Consider the following 16,260-nt stretch of genomic DNA (forward strand, 5'->3'; position numbering starts at 1 on the left):
TTTTGTAGTTTTAGTAGAGATGGGGTTTCACCATCTTGGCCAGGCCAGTCTTGAACTCCTGACCTCGTGATCCACCTGCCTCAGCCTCCCAAAGTGCTGGGATTACAGGCATGAGCCACCACGCCCAGCCGATGTTTATTGCTTTCTTTTAAGAGACAGCGTGGCAGTGGGTCCTTGTGAGCCAGCTCTAGTATAGCACTGGCTAATTTTTTTAAAATGCTTGTTAGCTGTAAGTGAATGAAGGAGTGAAGGAATGAATGAATGAGTTACAATCGCTGCCGTTCAGTGGAGGAAGCTGAAAGGCTGAACGCAAAGCTCATAGCAAGGACCGTGCCTAAGGCAGGGTGAGGCCGGGGGAGGACCTCTCCACTCATGGATGGGAGGGCTTGGCCCCGGACCACCCCGGGACCCCAATCCCGGGTCACGGTCATGGTGTGTGACACATGGGAATCATCATGGGGAAGAAGCCATGGGTGACAGTGGCAGATGAAATCCAGCCAGGACGTGCTCAGCAGTGACCCCGGAGGAGGCAGCTACAAGAAAGGGTGTTTGCTTCATAACCACAGCCCATGGCGCTACACAGCCCACCCAAGACAAAAGGGTTTGCTTTCAGGAGAAGAAAAGGCCAAAGCACCGGATCAAGATACGAAGGCTGAATGCATGGATGGACAGATGGAGCAATTCATGCTGAGCGTCATCGCCGGCCTCCCAAGCTTGGATACCAAGCTAAACATGTGGGTGAGGGGGTTCAGACAAAGGCAAACAGTGCTCAGTGCTGTAGTAGAGCGATTGGTGGGCCGACGCGGCTCTGCTGAGAGTGGAGGATGCTCTGGAGAGAAGGGTGAGTTCTCTTTGGGTGACGTGCCCTCCCCAAATGGCTGTGACTGACCTTCAAGCCCTGATAACTTTGGGCAGAACACACCCTTTATTCTGCTCCTTGGAATGTAATTGCCCCAGCTGAAGAAAAATGAAAGGGGATTCTCCCATCAGTCCTGATACAAAATGTTCCATTCATCAATTAAACCCCAAAGACCACCATGGAGGCCACACATGCAGGCCAGGGCTGAGGACATTTGTTGATACATCACAGGGTGCTGGGAACCCAGTTTTCTCCTAAGAGATGGGAAAATGGAGGCCCCGGGCTCTGGCTTCCTAGGGGTTTAATAGGAATGAGTGACAGGGCTGGTGGAAGGGTCACCAACTGATGGTACAGGGTGCTAGGAGGTGGCTGTCTGGACCTTGAAGGTTCAAAGAGCTATTCCTGTCCCACAGGGGTGTTAGGAAGGGCAAGACTGGAATGCACAAGCATACCAGAGGTTCAGCCTGTGGTGTCTCCACCTGCCAATGGAAGGTGTCCTTGTCCCCGTCACCCACTTCCCAGGGATAAGCAAATCCTAAAATCAAACAGACCTGAAAGGCCCCCTAGGCGAACCCCGCACCATTGGAATCTCCTTAAAACTACCTTCCCCGAGGGCTGCCTGGCTGGTTCCTTGAACACCTCCAGTAAAGTAAGGGCTCCCTATACCCCAAGGACACCCAGGACCAGTCTCTTCAGAAAGCCATGACCCAAGGGACTTGGACAAACAGTTCACAGAAGATAAGATACAATTTGTTCATAAACATAAGTGAAAGTGTTCTCTCGTCATTAGTAATTAAAGCAATGCAAGTTAAAATCATGCAAAAGTAGTTTATAACAAAGACAAACTAGCCATATCTTAATTAAATGGTCATACATTGCTGAACATTGGAAAATGCTGTAAGCCTTCTGAAATTAATATCCATACAAAGATCCATAGCCTGTCTTTCAAGAAACTTAACCAAAGGAAATTCGTTCATTCATTCACCAATCCACGTATTCACCATCCTTCCGCCCTCTTATCTATCAGCCAAACACTCACTCACTCACGCCTTCCTCCATTCTTCCCTCCACTCATCCATCGTTTATTTAGAATCTGCAACATGTTGGACATCACAGATACAAAGGCTGATTCCATAAGCTCCTTGTCCCTGCTAGGGGCTCACAGTCTAGCAGGGGAAACTGATCTGTAATGAAGCAATGATCATTTCTGGGTGGAAGAACATAATTCTTAAGAATGAAAAAAGGGGGTTCTAAGCAGTTAGTTGAGGCACTATTTATAATATTTTTAAAAGATGTTTATACATAGAATAACAGAATAGTTCCGTGAATGACGCTGCAGCCACTCAACAAGACACAACACAGCCAGTGAGGTTACAAAGATGATGGAACAAGGAAAAACACTGATGAGAGAATATTACATAGAAGACGCAGGACGCAAAAAAAAAAAAAAAAAAGAAAAATAAAGCGTCTGTGGTGCATAATGGCAATTAGGTTTTTTTAAAGAAGGGATGCTCATTAAAAAATAGACACCAATTTTTTTAAAAAAAAAAGTACACCTGTAAGAATGTAAAAGAGGCAAAAAAAAAGGATGGGTGACATGTCAGGATGCTGAGGGGTGGATGTGTTTCCCACTGCTCTAGGTCAAGTGCCATCCACGCCATTTACATTAGGAACACAACGGGACACAGGGGTCTGTCCCAGGGGCCCTGAGGCCAAGCTTCCCAAGGAAGGAGCTGGGAGTCACAGCAGGAGGCCAAGGAGAACTGTAGCTCCTGGTGTCACCAGGAAAGGATTTGTGTGTGGAGTGCATGCAAACGACAAAGTCAAGAGACAGAATTTGTTCTCATTTTTAAAAGTTGAACAAACACATAAAGATGGGCCCTGATCAGACAGGAGCACTTGGACCTACTCAGACCTTGTGGGTTGGGTATAGAAAGGACAGGGTGGGGAGCACGTGAAGGACATTTTACCCCTGGCTTGTGCCGTTAGGAACCCTATCCCAAATCTCAGAATCCCAGAACTAAAGAGCCTTTGAATTCCAGATGCAAAACTCTTATGGGTCAAGGACCCTAAGAACTCTGGTCCCCTCTCAAGACCTCTGCATTTCCAAACGGACACAGAGAATTCACCAAACCCAAACTCACCTACCCTCCAGGGCCCAAGTGGGTCTCCCCAGAGCTTATCCCACTGGCTCGGTTCGACCCACGGTGACCCGCTGGGACAGCCCCTAGATGTTGGTAGAAGGCTCTCCCAGCACCCAAAGTCACCTGTTCCTTCCAGTTTCCTCTTGGTGCCTGCGGTGGGCCCTCCCTTCCCCGCCTTCTGCACATTTTCATCTTGCTGAGCCTCCGCTGGTTTTTCTTAACAGCGCACGTGTTCTTTTGAAACACCCTCCCGGTCTTCTGCCCTGGGCCCCTCCCGCCCCACCCTCATCCAACAGTGACACTTGGCTTGTTGGGGAGAAGCTTCAGCAGGTGTCCCAAGGGATAAGTGCACCCCCAGACCTCAGTCCAGCCAAGGCAGAGCCTGGAGCCCCAGATTCTGAAAGAGGAGAAGAGCAGACCCCTGAGGCCCCAGCACCATGTCAGGCCCACGAGGCCCAGCTCATGTGGTCCTGACACATGGTACTGGAGGCTCGGAAGGTGGCTCCTGACACGTGAGTTCCATGTCCTCCGCCTTCTAAATGCTGTTGCCATCCGCTCGGTCGGAGCTAGAAGCGTGGGATCCACCTCCTTCTTCCTGCTTCCTTTCCTGCCTCACATCCTGTCTATAACCCCATAGCTCTGATTCCCGCGCCCCCCACTTTGCCGCCGTCAGCTCAGGCCTCAAGCCTCGCACTAGACCAACAGCCCCACCCACGCCTGCGCCTGCCACTGCCATCCCACCCAGGGTCTACAGAGTCACTGAGCATGACGCCCCCTGCCCCAGACCGCATGGCCACCCCGCTCCCCTGCCTCCCACGTGCTCCCTGCCACTAGTCCTGGGTCCATCCAAGCTGTGCTCCTCCTGCTCCGGGCACTTGTTAAGAATCCAGGTGTTTTAGAGAAATTAAAGGAGACTTTGGTCCTTGTTTTTACAGACAAACACAGGCACGCAACACACAACTACACACATTTCCTCCACTACAGAGAAAGGAGACTCAACAGAACCGGGAAGGACCTGGGGGAGGACCGTCAGCACGAACAACCCTCCAGGTCTGCCCCGCAGCCCCCCGGAGGGCGAGTCAGAAAAGAGACAACCTTAACACAGTGAAACGCAATGCTGCCAGGTTACAGAGCACACCGCGAAATGGCTGAGAACAGAGAGGCCTTGAACCAGGCTATGGGGATGGCACGTCAAGGGAGTTCTGCAACCCAGGAAGGGGGCTTAGGTGCACCTGCTGCCCAGGGAACCCTAAGTTGAAAAGGATGGGTGCCCCGCCCCATGGAGGACCAGGCCAGAGGGTAGCCCGGGCACACTGCAGATGGTTGCAAGAACAAGGTTTCTGGTGGCTTGCCCAGGACTCCTGGGTCCCCCTTCTCAGGTGCCCCTGGCCACCTTCTGGCCTTTCCCTGCACCAGCCCCTGGACATGAGTAGGCACCATACCCAGGGTGGTACACAGTGGGCGGGTCCCAAGCTCCACCCAGGTCCTATGGCTCCCTGACCTTCTGCTGTCCCCTGGCGGGCAAAGCCTCCCGCACAGGTGACCCACACCCAGGGAGGGGCCAAGCTACCCACCAGGCTTCACACCACTTGTTCATGCAACTTTCTGCACGGCCCAGGGTCCAAGCCCTTCCCGCCTATCCAGGCCATAGATGGGGTACCATCAACAGGGACACGTAAGATCAAACCAAGTAGGCAGCCGGAGCCACTCCAAGTTTACAGATGGGGAAACTGAGCAAGAAACAGATGCAGTGAAATGGCCCACACAGCCAAGATAGAGCAACAGCACTCAAAGACCTGGGTCTTCCTGAGCCAGCTCCTCCCTGCCAGGACAAGTGCATGTGACAACAGCCACTCTCCCTGGGGACCACTTCCTGCCACTGTCTAGAATACAGAACTGGAAAGAAGGCTCCTTCTTCCCTTCCCTTTTCCCCTGCTTCCTTTCTTCCTACCTTCCTACCACCCTTTCTTCCGGTCATTCATTCATTCACTCGTTTAGATCTGAGTCCTTTGTTTAGGGATTTCAGGAGCATAGCTTGAAATTCACCGTAACTCTTGGCTCAAAGGCCTCCATTCTCACGCCCTACTTACTGATTGTTACATTATTTTATTCTTTATTCATTTATTTTTCATCTCCTCCCAAGTTGCATCTTTCTTTCTTTCTCTCACTCTTCCTTACATTCTCTGGTTCTTATAAAGTCAGGTACACAGAACCCGAGGAATCGGGGCTCCTGGTCATCACCTCCACCCGGGTCCCTGAAGCACTGCTGCTCCTCCATCAAGCGTCATTCACTCTCTCAGAACAGGCGTGTTTGGCCCATGTATTTATTGGCAATCTTTCTTCCCCATGTTTAGTCACCTTTTACGTGTAAGTATTTATTCTTTTATTTATGAACCTCGATTGCATCTATTTTATTACAGTGGCAGAAGATACAGCCTTGTTTTGGGGCCAGGTATGTCTCTCTATTTTTCATTTATTCTTTGAAAGGTGTAATGTATTTATCTATTTAAGGAGTACGTATGTAAACTAATTATCATTCCTGTTCAGACAACCTCCCTTAACGATCCATTTATCACTTTGGTTGTTTGTTTATTACCTTTCCTTTTTCCTTTTTCACTTCTTTTTATATTTTCTCCATTTTCCCTCCCCCTGGGAACCTGGGCCTGGATTATCTCATCCATCTTCCGGATTACTGACAGCCTTGTGACTAATCCCAACCGATCCTGCTCTTACAGATACACCCACGGATTCGTTCTCTTTTTTATTGGTTTTTCTTTATTTTCCCTTTGGCTTTCATTCAGTTTCATTTTTGCCTTTCCTTATCTCTGTCTCTGATGCCCTGACACTTCTCTTCCTGCCTCTTTTCATGCTTCTGGACCTCAGGTGCCCAGAGTGAGATGAAGAAACTCCCCTGGGCAGCTCCTGCCTGGCTGTGCCAGCCATTTCCATTTCTAATTCAGTCGTTCATGTGTCCATTCATTCTTTCTGTCATTCTTTCATTTCAATATTAATTCTTTTATTTATGGACCTCAGGTGCACAGAACTGGATTAACCATAATCTGTGGCTCCCAGAGCCTCTGCACAGCGGTCCATGTGGAGTTGTCTTTTGTTCACTGATTCTTCTCCATGGGGATTTGGTGCAGGATTTATTTAACTAGCTCAGGAACCCAGTTTTGAATTGCTCGTAATTCTCACGGCCTTCTCTCCTCTTTTTGTCCTTGCACTGTCCTCTCTCGCACACTTATGTCTTTATTTATTCATCCAATGCCTTTGTATTGCTTATAAACATCTATACGTTTCCATATTCTCTCCCCTCTCACTTTCTCTTTTCAATCTTTTGGGCCTTGAGTGCAAAGGATAGTGAAAATCGTCCATTCTCATTCATTCAGCCAGACACTCCTCTATTCACGTATTTGTGTTTTTATTGATGAACCTTAATGTTTACTATTTAGTATATTTAATGGATAAAATTGGCTCATTCTATTTCAGTACCTACCCAGGAAGTACCTTTTCTTACATAGGTCTATTTCACTTTCTTTTCTTATATCTATCCCTCTCTGGTTCTTTCAATTTTTCCATTCCTCACTGCTTTCTTGCATTCCTATGGAACGCATGTATTAATTCTGTCTCTTTTTCTGAGACAGAGTTTCGCTCTTGTCACCCAGGCTGGAGCACAATGGCGCAGTCTCAGCTCACCGCAACCTCCGCCTCCCGGTTCAAATGATTCTCCTTCCTCAGCCTCCCGAGTAGCTGGGATTCCAGGCCTGAGCCACCACGCCCAGCTAATTTTGTATTTTTAATAGAAATGGGGTTTCACCATGTTGGTGAGGCTAGTCTCAAACTCCTAACCTCGGGTGATTCACCTGTCTCGGCCTCTTAAAGTGCTGGGAGGACAGGTGTGAGCCACCGCGCCCGGCTGCATTGACTCATTCAGTCTTTCACTTGTAATTGTTAAAACAAACTTCACAGCCACAGATGTGAGTTAATGTGAACGGCTTGTGCTGCACCCGCCCCCTTTCATCCCCTTGTTAGATCTACTTATCATCTTTTTCACTTCCTTTTTCCCATTTTTATTTTTCCCATGCTATTGTTTCTTTCCACCACTCGCTCTTTCTTTCTGTCATTCTTTTGGAGCTCTGCACCAGGATCAATGACCCTCACCCCCTCTCTACAACACCCTCCTCACCGCTCAACGCAAATCCTTTCTGTCATTCATTCATTCATGCATTCACCACGCATCCATTCAGTCTTTCTGTGTCAACACTCCTTTTTACACTTCTAGACAGCAGGTGCACCTAACTGGATACTCCACAATCTGCAGCTAACGGAGCCTCCCCCGTGGCCCCACGGAAGCCCTTCCTTCCATGTTTACACTCTGAGCCGTCCCTTAGTTGGGTAGGTGGTTGGCCATGTCGGCAGCACCGACACGAATTAAGCAGCCTGCTTGGCTCACACAGCTTCTCATTCCTGTTCCTAGCATGGCTCTGTCTCGTAACTGCATGCATCTATTTATTTCTTAATATATTACTTTCTTCCTTTTTATACATTTCTTCCCATTTGTTATTGCTTTTCTCTCTCTCTCTCATGCGTCCTCGCTTGCTCTCTGTCTTCGGAGCTCAGTGCCAGGCAGGGCTGTGTGCATCATACATCCTGCAAGCGCCCATCCTCGGCCCGTGCGGCTCCACGTCTCATGTGTTTCTTCCTTCCTTCGCTCATAGTATCCTTCCTTCCTGCTCCCTCTTTTTATTAGGCATTTATTCCTCAGGTGCTGTGATTCCACTAATGGAGTAATAAATGCCTAATACTTACGACAAGTCCTAGCTTAACTCCCCTCGTGGGTCTACCCATGTATCTGTTTGGTTATTTCTTTTTACACTTCCTTTCTATCATAGCTTTCCATACCTCCTGTCCTTCACTCTCATGCAGCTGGGGTGCCCAGAGGGGACCCCAACACCCCCATCAGGAGGACCCGCAGGGCCACATCTTCTCATTCACCTCGTCCTTTTCTGTTTAGATACTCACTGACTTGTTCTAGATGTTTATTATTTAATGGCTAGACTGGTTTTCTGGAAGTGGACCAGCCATAGCCCTTAATTTGTGATGGCCTTTTGCCACCACCTGTCCCATTGCCTTCTTTTACATCTTTATCAATAAATTAATATTTCATAAAAAATTAAATAATATTTCTGTACTTAACATTTGTTACATTTTTTCCTTATTTCTTTATTTATCAAGATTTTATTTTATTTTTTATTTCATCTAACAGACCTCAGTGTCCAGGACTGGATGACTCAAAGCCCCCCATGCCACCCTGTCACCTGGCCCTGCAGCCCCACACTGCTTGTTCATGCATTCATCCACACATGCAGCATACACGTCTTGGCCCTTCTTCCCTTTGTCATTTACTTATTTATGTGCAGACTTCAGGTGCGCAGACTTAGATAACTTTTGGTAAAAAGGCACTCTTGCCTTTGGCCCACTGGGTCCCCTTTCTGTCTTTGGACTCTTTCTCTGTGGTTTCTTCATTTTTCTATGCCAGGAGCATATGTTATTTGTCTGAGCCCTAATGCATGCCTTACAATAGCCTGACGTGGTTCTCCTTATACAGTCACTCATCCTCTACGTTGTTTTTTTACTTTTCTATCTTTTATTTGTTGTTTTGGGCTTTTTTTTAAACCTTTCCCTTCTCCCTTTTGATCACTCCTCCCCTGACTTGCATCTTTTCATCTTGACGGGCCTCAAAATTGATTCTGCATTCCACTTCCCACACGTCCGTTCTTTCTTTTATTTAAGTATGTATTTATTTATTTATTTTTGAGACAGAGTTTTGCTCTATTGCCCAGGCTGGAGTGCAGTGGCACGATCTTGGCTCACTGCAACCTCCGCCTCCCAGGTCCAAGTGATTCTCTTGCCTCAGCCTCCCGAGTAGCTGAGATTATAGGCATGTGTAACCACGCTCGGCTAATTTTGGTATTTCTAGGAGAGACGGGGTTTTTCCATGTTGGTCAGGTTAGTCTCAAACTCCTGACCTATGGTGATCCACCTGCCTCAGCTTCCCAAAGTGCTGGGATCACCTAAATTTTTTTTAAATTCTTTTTAATTTGACAATTAAAAAGAACATAAATAAGGCTGGCGTGAGCCACGAAGCCCAGCCTTATTTAGGTTCTTTTTAATTGTCAAATGTCAGAGGCATATATTTGAATTACACATATTCCTTAGTCCTTAATGACCTGGTATCACTTTGTATGTTTCCCTATCACTTCGTGATTCAGCAGGTCTTTTCTATTTATGCACTGATTGCCTAGGCATCAAAGCAGATGGTGCACACGCACTCTGCCTCCTGGCTTGCTTACTTTCTTTACCTATTTACTTGTTTATTCATTCTCTCTTGCTTCATTCATGCATTCATCCCCTCATTTATCACATGATACAATAGATACCAGTGAAACAACCTCTCAGCAACGACATTCACAGTATCTTTAGCATTCCTGCTTCTTCTGAGTCACCGCCAAGGTACACACAGCGCGCAGTCCAGAACACACACAAATGGCTGATGCAGGCAGAGACCCAGTGAATGGTAGGTTTACTCCCAGACCCTTCTGGGGCTCACGTCCTAGACATGCTGGTGGCAGATCTGAGATGAGGGCCCACGTTCCCCAGCCCCCCCGGGCAGAGCAAGCGCCTCCCACTCTGCCCCTCTGCGCCGTGGTGAATGACCATCCCCATGAGAAACCTGCTTCAAGACCCCGGAATACATAGAGACACACACATGGTACAGAGTCTCCTGGTGGGAAACGACGGACACGGAGTTCATTTTTAAATAGGTGGCTTTGTCTGTCGCAATATAAAAATATTTTGGCCTTTCAAGGCAAATACAAAAGAAACTACCCATTACCATGGCTGAGTGTCTCAGTCCCAAACAATAAGAACTTGAAGAGGTTTAGCCGGAAACTTTGAAGACAGAAAATCTGCCCATTATGTTTTCCAGACATTTCGAGGGGGTGAGTGAAGGTCATTGGAGCTCGAAGCCCATTTGGAAGGCTGCTCCCCCGGCCTGCGTTTTCTCCTTGGCCCTTTGAAGGGCCCCCAGCTCACAGGGCACTTCCATCCTAGTCTGCCCTGCAGCACAAGAGCCAAAGGGAGACTCAATCATGAAAGGACCATTCATTTAGAAGAGTGAAAAAGAAGAATTTCTTTTGGGGTCCGACATTTGAAGCCGCCTATAGAATTCTTTTGCCACAGAGACAACACAAGGAGGCTGGGGGCTCCCGTCTTAGAGAACAGGAGCCCCCAGGTCTGCACTCAGCTGGACTCAATGGGTACCCATTTCCCCGTGCACAGACCCCCCAGCCAGTACCCGCCAGCCCCTCCACGAGGTCCACCTGGCAGTGTGCTCCGGGAGGCAGGCCCCACCCTCGACAGCAAGGCCACGCATGTGCTGTTTATACTCCAGCCACTTACGATTTCAAGCTGGAGGGGGCTGGGGTCCCACATTCGAGGTCCCTTCCCACGCAGGAATCCAGGATGGCGTCGGCTGGAAGGAGAAGACACTAGGTCACTGACTGGAACCTCACTCAGGCTGGCAAGGAGGAGCAGGAGGGCGGATAAGGACAACAGCTCTCAGGGGTCAGGGGTGGCCTGGGGCAGTGACTGCCCAACCACCAGCAAGCATGGCATCGGGAAGCCATGTGTTTCTCTTGTCACTCCCCTCACCCACCAGCTGCCCATGCAGCAGAAAGGACAGGTGTGGAGACATGGAACAGACTTGGCTTGGTGCTGTCCACAGAGCGAAGTCCTGCTCTGTGGGACCCAAAGGGTTAGGGGACTGCGTAGATGAGAAGGGGGGGGTGGCCCAGGCCCTGCAAGCCGCTCCCCTTGAGGACAGGGCATGAGCCTGTGCTCTGAGAGAAGCCAGGTGCCCAGGTCGGTGAACAAGACGGCTGCTTCTGGAGGAGACCAGAGAAGTGGTGTGTGGCTGGAGGGCAGCCCACGGTGGGCTGCTGGGATACTACGGGGCAGCGTTTCCCAAAACCATGGCTCACACGCATGCCTGGATAGACAACTCCACTGCGGCAATTCTGTTCACATGGCAGCAGGCCCTGGGGAGCACCGCGAGTCTTCGGTGGCAGGATTTGCCTTACATTTTCACTCGTGTTTTTTTTTTGTTTTTTTTTTTTTCCTGTTTTAATCGGGCAGCAGGCTGGTCCAAAGGTGGTTCAAATGCTCCGAAGATTTTAAGCTTTGAAAAAAGGTGACTTCAGGGGAACATCACACACCAGGGCCTATCAGCAGATAGGGACTGGGGGAGGGATAGCATTAGGAGAAATACCTAAAGCAGATGATGGGGTGATGGACGCAGCAAACCACCATGGCACGTGTACATCTATGTAATAAACCTGCATGATCTGCACATGTACCCCAGAACTTAAAGTACGATAATAAAAGGAAAAAGAGTGACTTCAGCAATGTCAGACACGTATCATGACTCATTTGTCAAGACCCACAGGATGTGGCCACAGAGAGGGAGCCCTAATGATGTGAACCAAGGCCTTTGGTTAATCATGTATCGGAGTCGCTCCATCGATTGGAACAGAGCACGTCACTCGGAGGCAGCATGTGAATGAGAGGGGACACGGTGGGGACAGGGTCTGGGAATTCTCTATACTTTCCCACCAGTGTTTCTGTAAACTGAAAACTATACAGAAAAATAAACAGTTTATTCATTTTAAAAATGTGTTGAATCAATGGCTTTTAAAATCTGCTCACAGAGTCTACTTAAAGTGAGGCGGTATCACAGAAAGGTGACCTGTGACAGCCAAGGTCCCACCAGCATGGCAAGATGGGTGATGGGGCAGCCAGGGGCACAAGGCAAGGCTAAGGTCTTCAGGTACCCTCTCTGGGGACAGTTTCCTGGATTAGAAACAGGAGGAGGTAGGAAGCCAGGGGAGACCATGGGACACCCCCGCAAAGCCACCCAGGAAACAGAGAGGCCATGAGAGGGATCCGGGGGCACTGGGGGAAGCAGAAGCCACAAACCACAGGTCCCAGCACTCTGGGAGGCTGAGGCAGGCGGATCACCTGAGGTCAGGAGTTCAAAACCAGCCTGGTCAACATGGTGAAACCCCGTCTCTACTAAAAATACGAAAGTTAGCTGGGTGTGGTGGCTCACACCTGTACTCCCAGCCACTCAGGAGGCTGAGACAGGAGAATCGCTTGAACCTGGGAGGCAGAGGTTGTAGTGAGTTGAGACTGTGCCACTGTACTCCAGCCTGGGCAACAGAGTGAGACTCATCTCNCATGGTGAAACCCCATCTCTACTAAAAATCCAAAATTAGCTGGGCATGGAGGAACACTTTTGTAATCCCAATTACTCAGGAGGCTGAGCCAGGAGAATCGCTTGAACCTGGGAGGCGGAGGTTGCAGTGAGCCAAGATTGTGCCACCACACTCCAGCCTGGGCAACAGAGTGAGAGTCTGTCTGGGAAAAAAAAAAAAAAAAATAATCCCAGCTACTCAGGAGGCTGAGGTAGGAGAATTGCTTGAACCTGGGAGGTGAAGGTTGCAGTGAGCCGAGATCGCGCCATTGCACTCCAGCCTGGGCAAAAAAAAAAAAAAAAAAAAAAAACAGGTCCCGGGAGACCAGCTGCCTGCCCCTCTGTGGGTCTTTGAGGGACTCCCAAAGCTGCCTGTCCCCAGGCCTCTCAGGGGTCTCTCCAACCCACCCCTGCTGCCTCTGCGTCTCTGTTCCCAGTCAGTCTGTAGCCAGGAGGTCCCAGGCCCGGCCAGGACACAGGAGATACTTCTTGCCTCCAGTCCCTCCCGAGAACCCCATCCCCAGCCTTGCCTCCATAAACACTGGTTATAATGATAACCAAAAAACAACAAGTCTTAAAATAAGCGTTAGTGACGCAGTGATCAGTGCACAGGCGCCTGAGCGGCAGACTTCAGTGACCTAAAGGCTGCCAGACCACCTATTATGTACTGACCACCACCCAAGACCGTTTCCCACCCTCCCTCTGAGACTGTGCATGGCTGGGGTGGCCTCTCACTATCGCCACGTCCGAACGTGGCACCGAGACTCCAGACCAAGAGCACACAGCGAGACCAAAGGCACTGCCATTTCCCGCAGGACTCGGAGCCGGGCGCCTTGGTTTGCTGCTTTTGTTTCACCCTTTTTTTGTGTCTTTCACAGGAGCAGGGAAATCAGAAGCAGGAAGGAGCATCTGGGTTTTTTTCCTGCTTCTGCTCCAGGGACCCCATGAACCCTCAGAGCCCCTGACTGTCCTTAATGAACTCTGTGTACAGACCCCAGGCTGCTCTGCTACAGTGAAGCCCCGGCCAATTCGTGCTTTGGTTTAAAAAGCTGCGTGTGCCCGCTCTAAGCTTGCGTGATGTGTTAATAACGCGGGGCTGGGCTGGAATCTTAACAAATGTCGGAAAAGCCGCACAGATGAGTCACTGTCTGAAACCAAAGGAAAACACGAGGCCTCTTTCTAGAGTCCAGAGGAGTAACTGCTACAAGCACTTGATCGAAGACCTCCTAAGTGCGTGCGGTGCGCTCACGCCCCACGCAGAAAGTGTTGGCGAACATAGCAAAAACACCCACCGCAGCTTAACACGATGAGAAAACTCTCGCTCTGCATCTGACAATTTTAAAAGTTACTCTTTTCTGGAGACAAACAGCACTTAATTGATCTGGCATGTCTTCGGTATAAATAACTTACGGCTGTTTCAAACAGCAAAGGACCTAAAAGGATGATTTTTATTAAAATGTTGATCTCAAGAAATAGAGCCTGTCGTTACACAAATAGTCAGCCTTGCTCAGATCTCGTACTTCCTACCTGTTGAGTAAATACCACCCTCTTTAAACTTCCCCTGACAAATGCAAGCTCTTTGCAGAGCTAATTTCCTGTACCTTTGTGAGGCCGGGGCCCTGGACATTATGGACCCATTTATGAAAATGGGAGAGGTAATTGGGACATCTTTTGAAATCATGTCCCCTTCTCTTTCGAAGGCCCCCATCAGCCTTCTAATTTTACTTGGTCAGGTTACAGAGGATGTTTACATATGCCTCTTCCTGGAATTTCACCTCTTCTGCTTCAGGAGTGGGCAATTAGAGAGAATTAGGGCCTGTTTGGTGCCTGTTTACCGTTAATGGATGGAGCAGCGGAGGCAGCCTTGGGAAAGCAGTCTGCCCGTCTAATTGAAGCAGGCAATTTTTCGATTCCTCATTTCAGCTCGCAGGTATTGTAACAGCCAAGGTCACAAAACAAAAGCTGAGCCCATCACGGTAACAGCCGGGCGCAGGCCCGACCAGAGGTTTTGTGAGCTGCTATAACCGCACGCTGCAGCACAAAGAGAGAGCTGGAAATGTTTGCAGAGCTGAATGGAAGACGGGCAGCCGGTGCAGCCCAGTGACTAATGACTTTTCCAGAAGTTGCCATCCTGCTGGCTTTTTCAGGAAGTTCTCAGCTGACCAGGCCACAGGGCCAACAGAGGTGTTGGCGAGGATCTCAGGGCCCAAAAGGCACAGGGTGAACCACAGGGTGGGGGACGAACATGTCCTGGTTCTGAAGCTACAAGGCCAGTCTCATTACGCAAGAGTCACTCTACAGCCCAAAAAGGTGTTCCGGACCAGCCTGGTAGCCCGCCTGTTTGGAATAAATGCCCTGTAAAACATGGTCACTGCATCCTAACTCGAGGGGCAGCCCCTGGGAACTTTCTTCCAGCAAGAGCTCTGACCTCACTAATGACCTCAGTGACCATGACCCCCTGACCACACAGGTCATGCAGGAGCTAGCAACTGGCAGGGGCCTCACCTCCAGAGTCTGCTGCCAGCTCAGTGTGCGACCGTGGGCGAGGTTCCAGGCCTCTGAGATGTCTGGCTTCCCACCTCTAAAGCAGAGGGGGCAGTGGACCAGTGACCCCCAAAGTCCCAACAACTCCAAAGACCCAGCAAATGAACCACAGATGACCTCCAGGGAGGCCTGAAGAAACCCTAAGACTTGTGGGGCTGCCAAGGCCACTTGGACCACTATGGGACTGAGGCCTAGGGGCTGGAGACAGGGGCCAAGGTCACACTCATAGTCAGGGCTGAGCCAGGCTGTAACCATGTCTCTGGAAGACTGCTCCTGAGTTGCTGGAGAAAGCTAAGAACTCTCTCCTCTGTCTACCTGACAAGTCCCAAGTAGCGATAGTGTGACCAGCCAGGAGAAGAGTGGACACCCAGTCTGGACATTGGGGGACCTCCGTTCCCTCCTGAAACAGCACTGACCTCCCAGGCTCCTTCTGACTTGGATTATATGCAGAACTGACAGGCTAGTACACAGTCTTACAAACGAGGCTGGAAGCCAGCACCAGCAAAGTCAGTGATGGGCCAAGACCGACCTGGGCCCCCCTCCTGTCACGGTAGGGACTTTGCCCCAGTCCCTCTGGAGTGGCCCCACCCTTACGGCAGTCTGGGGCAGTCGTGATGCAAACAGCTTTCTCTAACCAAAGGGTCCCCTCTCTCGCAGCTGCACACCAACACTGCAGGCCATGAGACCCCCTCCTCTCCTCCCTAACCGTGAAACAACAGCCCTGTGGATTTCTAAACCCCTACCCCCAAAGGGAATCACTCTCTGTGCAGTCCCAACAGGGCCCAGGGAAAAGGCTGGAGCGGCAGATGGAGCAGTGAGGGGGCCGGCGCAGCCTTGCGGTGAGCCTTTGGCCCCCCACTGTCCTCCCCCAGCTTTCCATCCTGGACCTCTGTCTCCTCGGCCCCATTCTGTCTCTTTGGCTATATTTCAGGCAACAGGCCCAGGCTGATCAAATTTTTGTTTACAGGCACAGCCACACTGATTCCCCTTTGCTAAGAAACCTTCGACAATCAAGCCCGAGAATCTGAGAGCGTGAGCATCCCAGGGTCGCGTGAACCCGGTGGCTGGTTAAGTGCGTCATTGTGCAGCCTTGGAGCTCCCGACACACACACACAAGGGCAGGGGCCCCACGCAACCCCTGGGAGGAACACACACACTCGGTTTCTGGGGAAGGTAATTGACGTTTTCTTCTTTTCTTCTGAAGAAAAGGCACCTTCCATTGAAAGGGCGCATTCACAGAACCTGGGAAAACTCATCTGCGCTCAGCCCTCCCAATTATCCCCAGGTGGCTGTTCCCCACGGGGGGCTCCCCCACATTCCTCTCCGCCGAGCCTTTGTTTCCATCTGAAACGGCCCTGGGAGCTCCCAGGCTAAGAGTCTCCTCCTTAAGCCCCTGCCAA

General features: G+C 50.0%; 1 protein-coding gene across 12 annotated transcripts in view; it reads right to left on the bottom strand.

Moving 5' to 3' along the window:
• LOC108304069 overlaps positions 1-16,260 on the bottom strand; it is a 36,713-nt gene that overhangs the window by 5,417 nt on the left and 15,036 nt on the right. For all 12 annotated transcript variants that reach the window (XR_001825114.2, XR_005200180.1, XR_005200178.1 and 9 more), the window contains one exon: positions 10,465-10,537. Coding sequence is in view for 3 of the 12 variants with exons in the window: in XM_017528107.2 (XP_017383596.1) it covers positions 10,465-10,537 (73 nt within the window). In the remaining 9 variants the exon portion in view is untranslated. The remainder of the gene's footprint in view (positions 1-10,464; positions 10,538-16,260) is intronic.

This window comes from Cebus imitator, unplaced genomic scaffold, assembly GCF_001604975.1.
Source record: "Cebus imitator isolate Cc_AM_T3 unplaced genomic scaffold, Cebus_imitator-1.0 Scaffold52, whole genome shotgun sequence".
Taxonomy (NCBI): Eukaryota; Metazoa; Chordata; class Mammalia; order Primates; family Cebidae; genus Cebus; species Cebus imitator.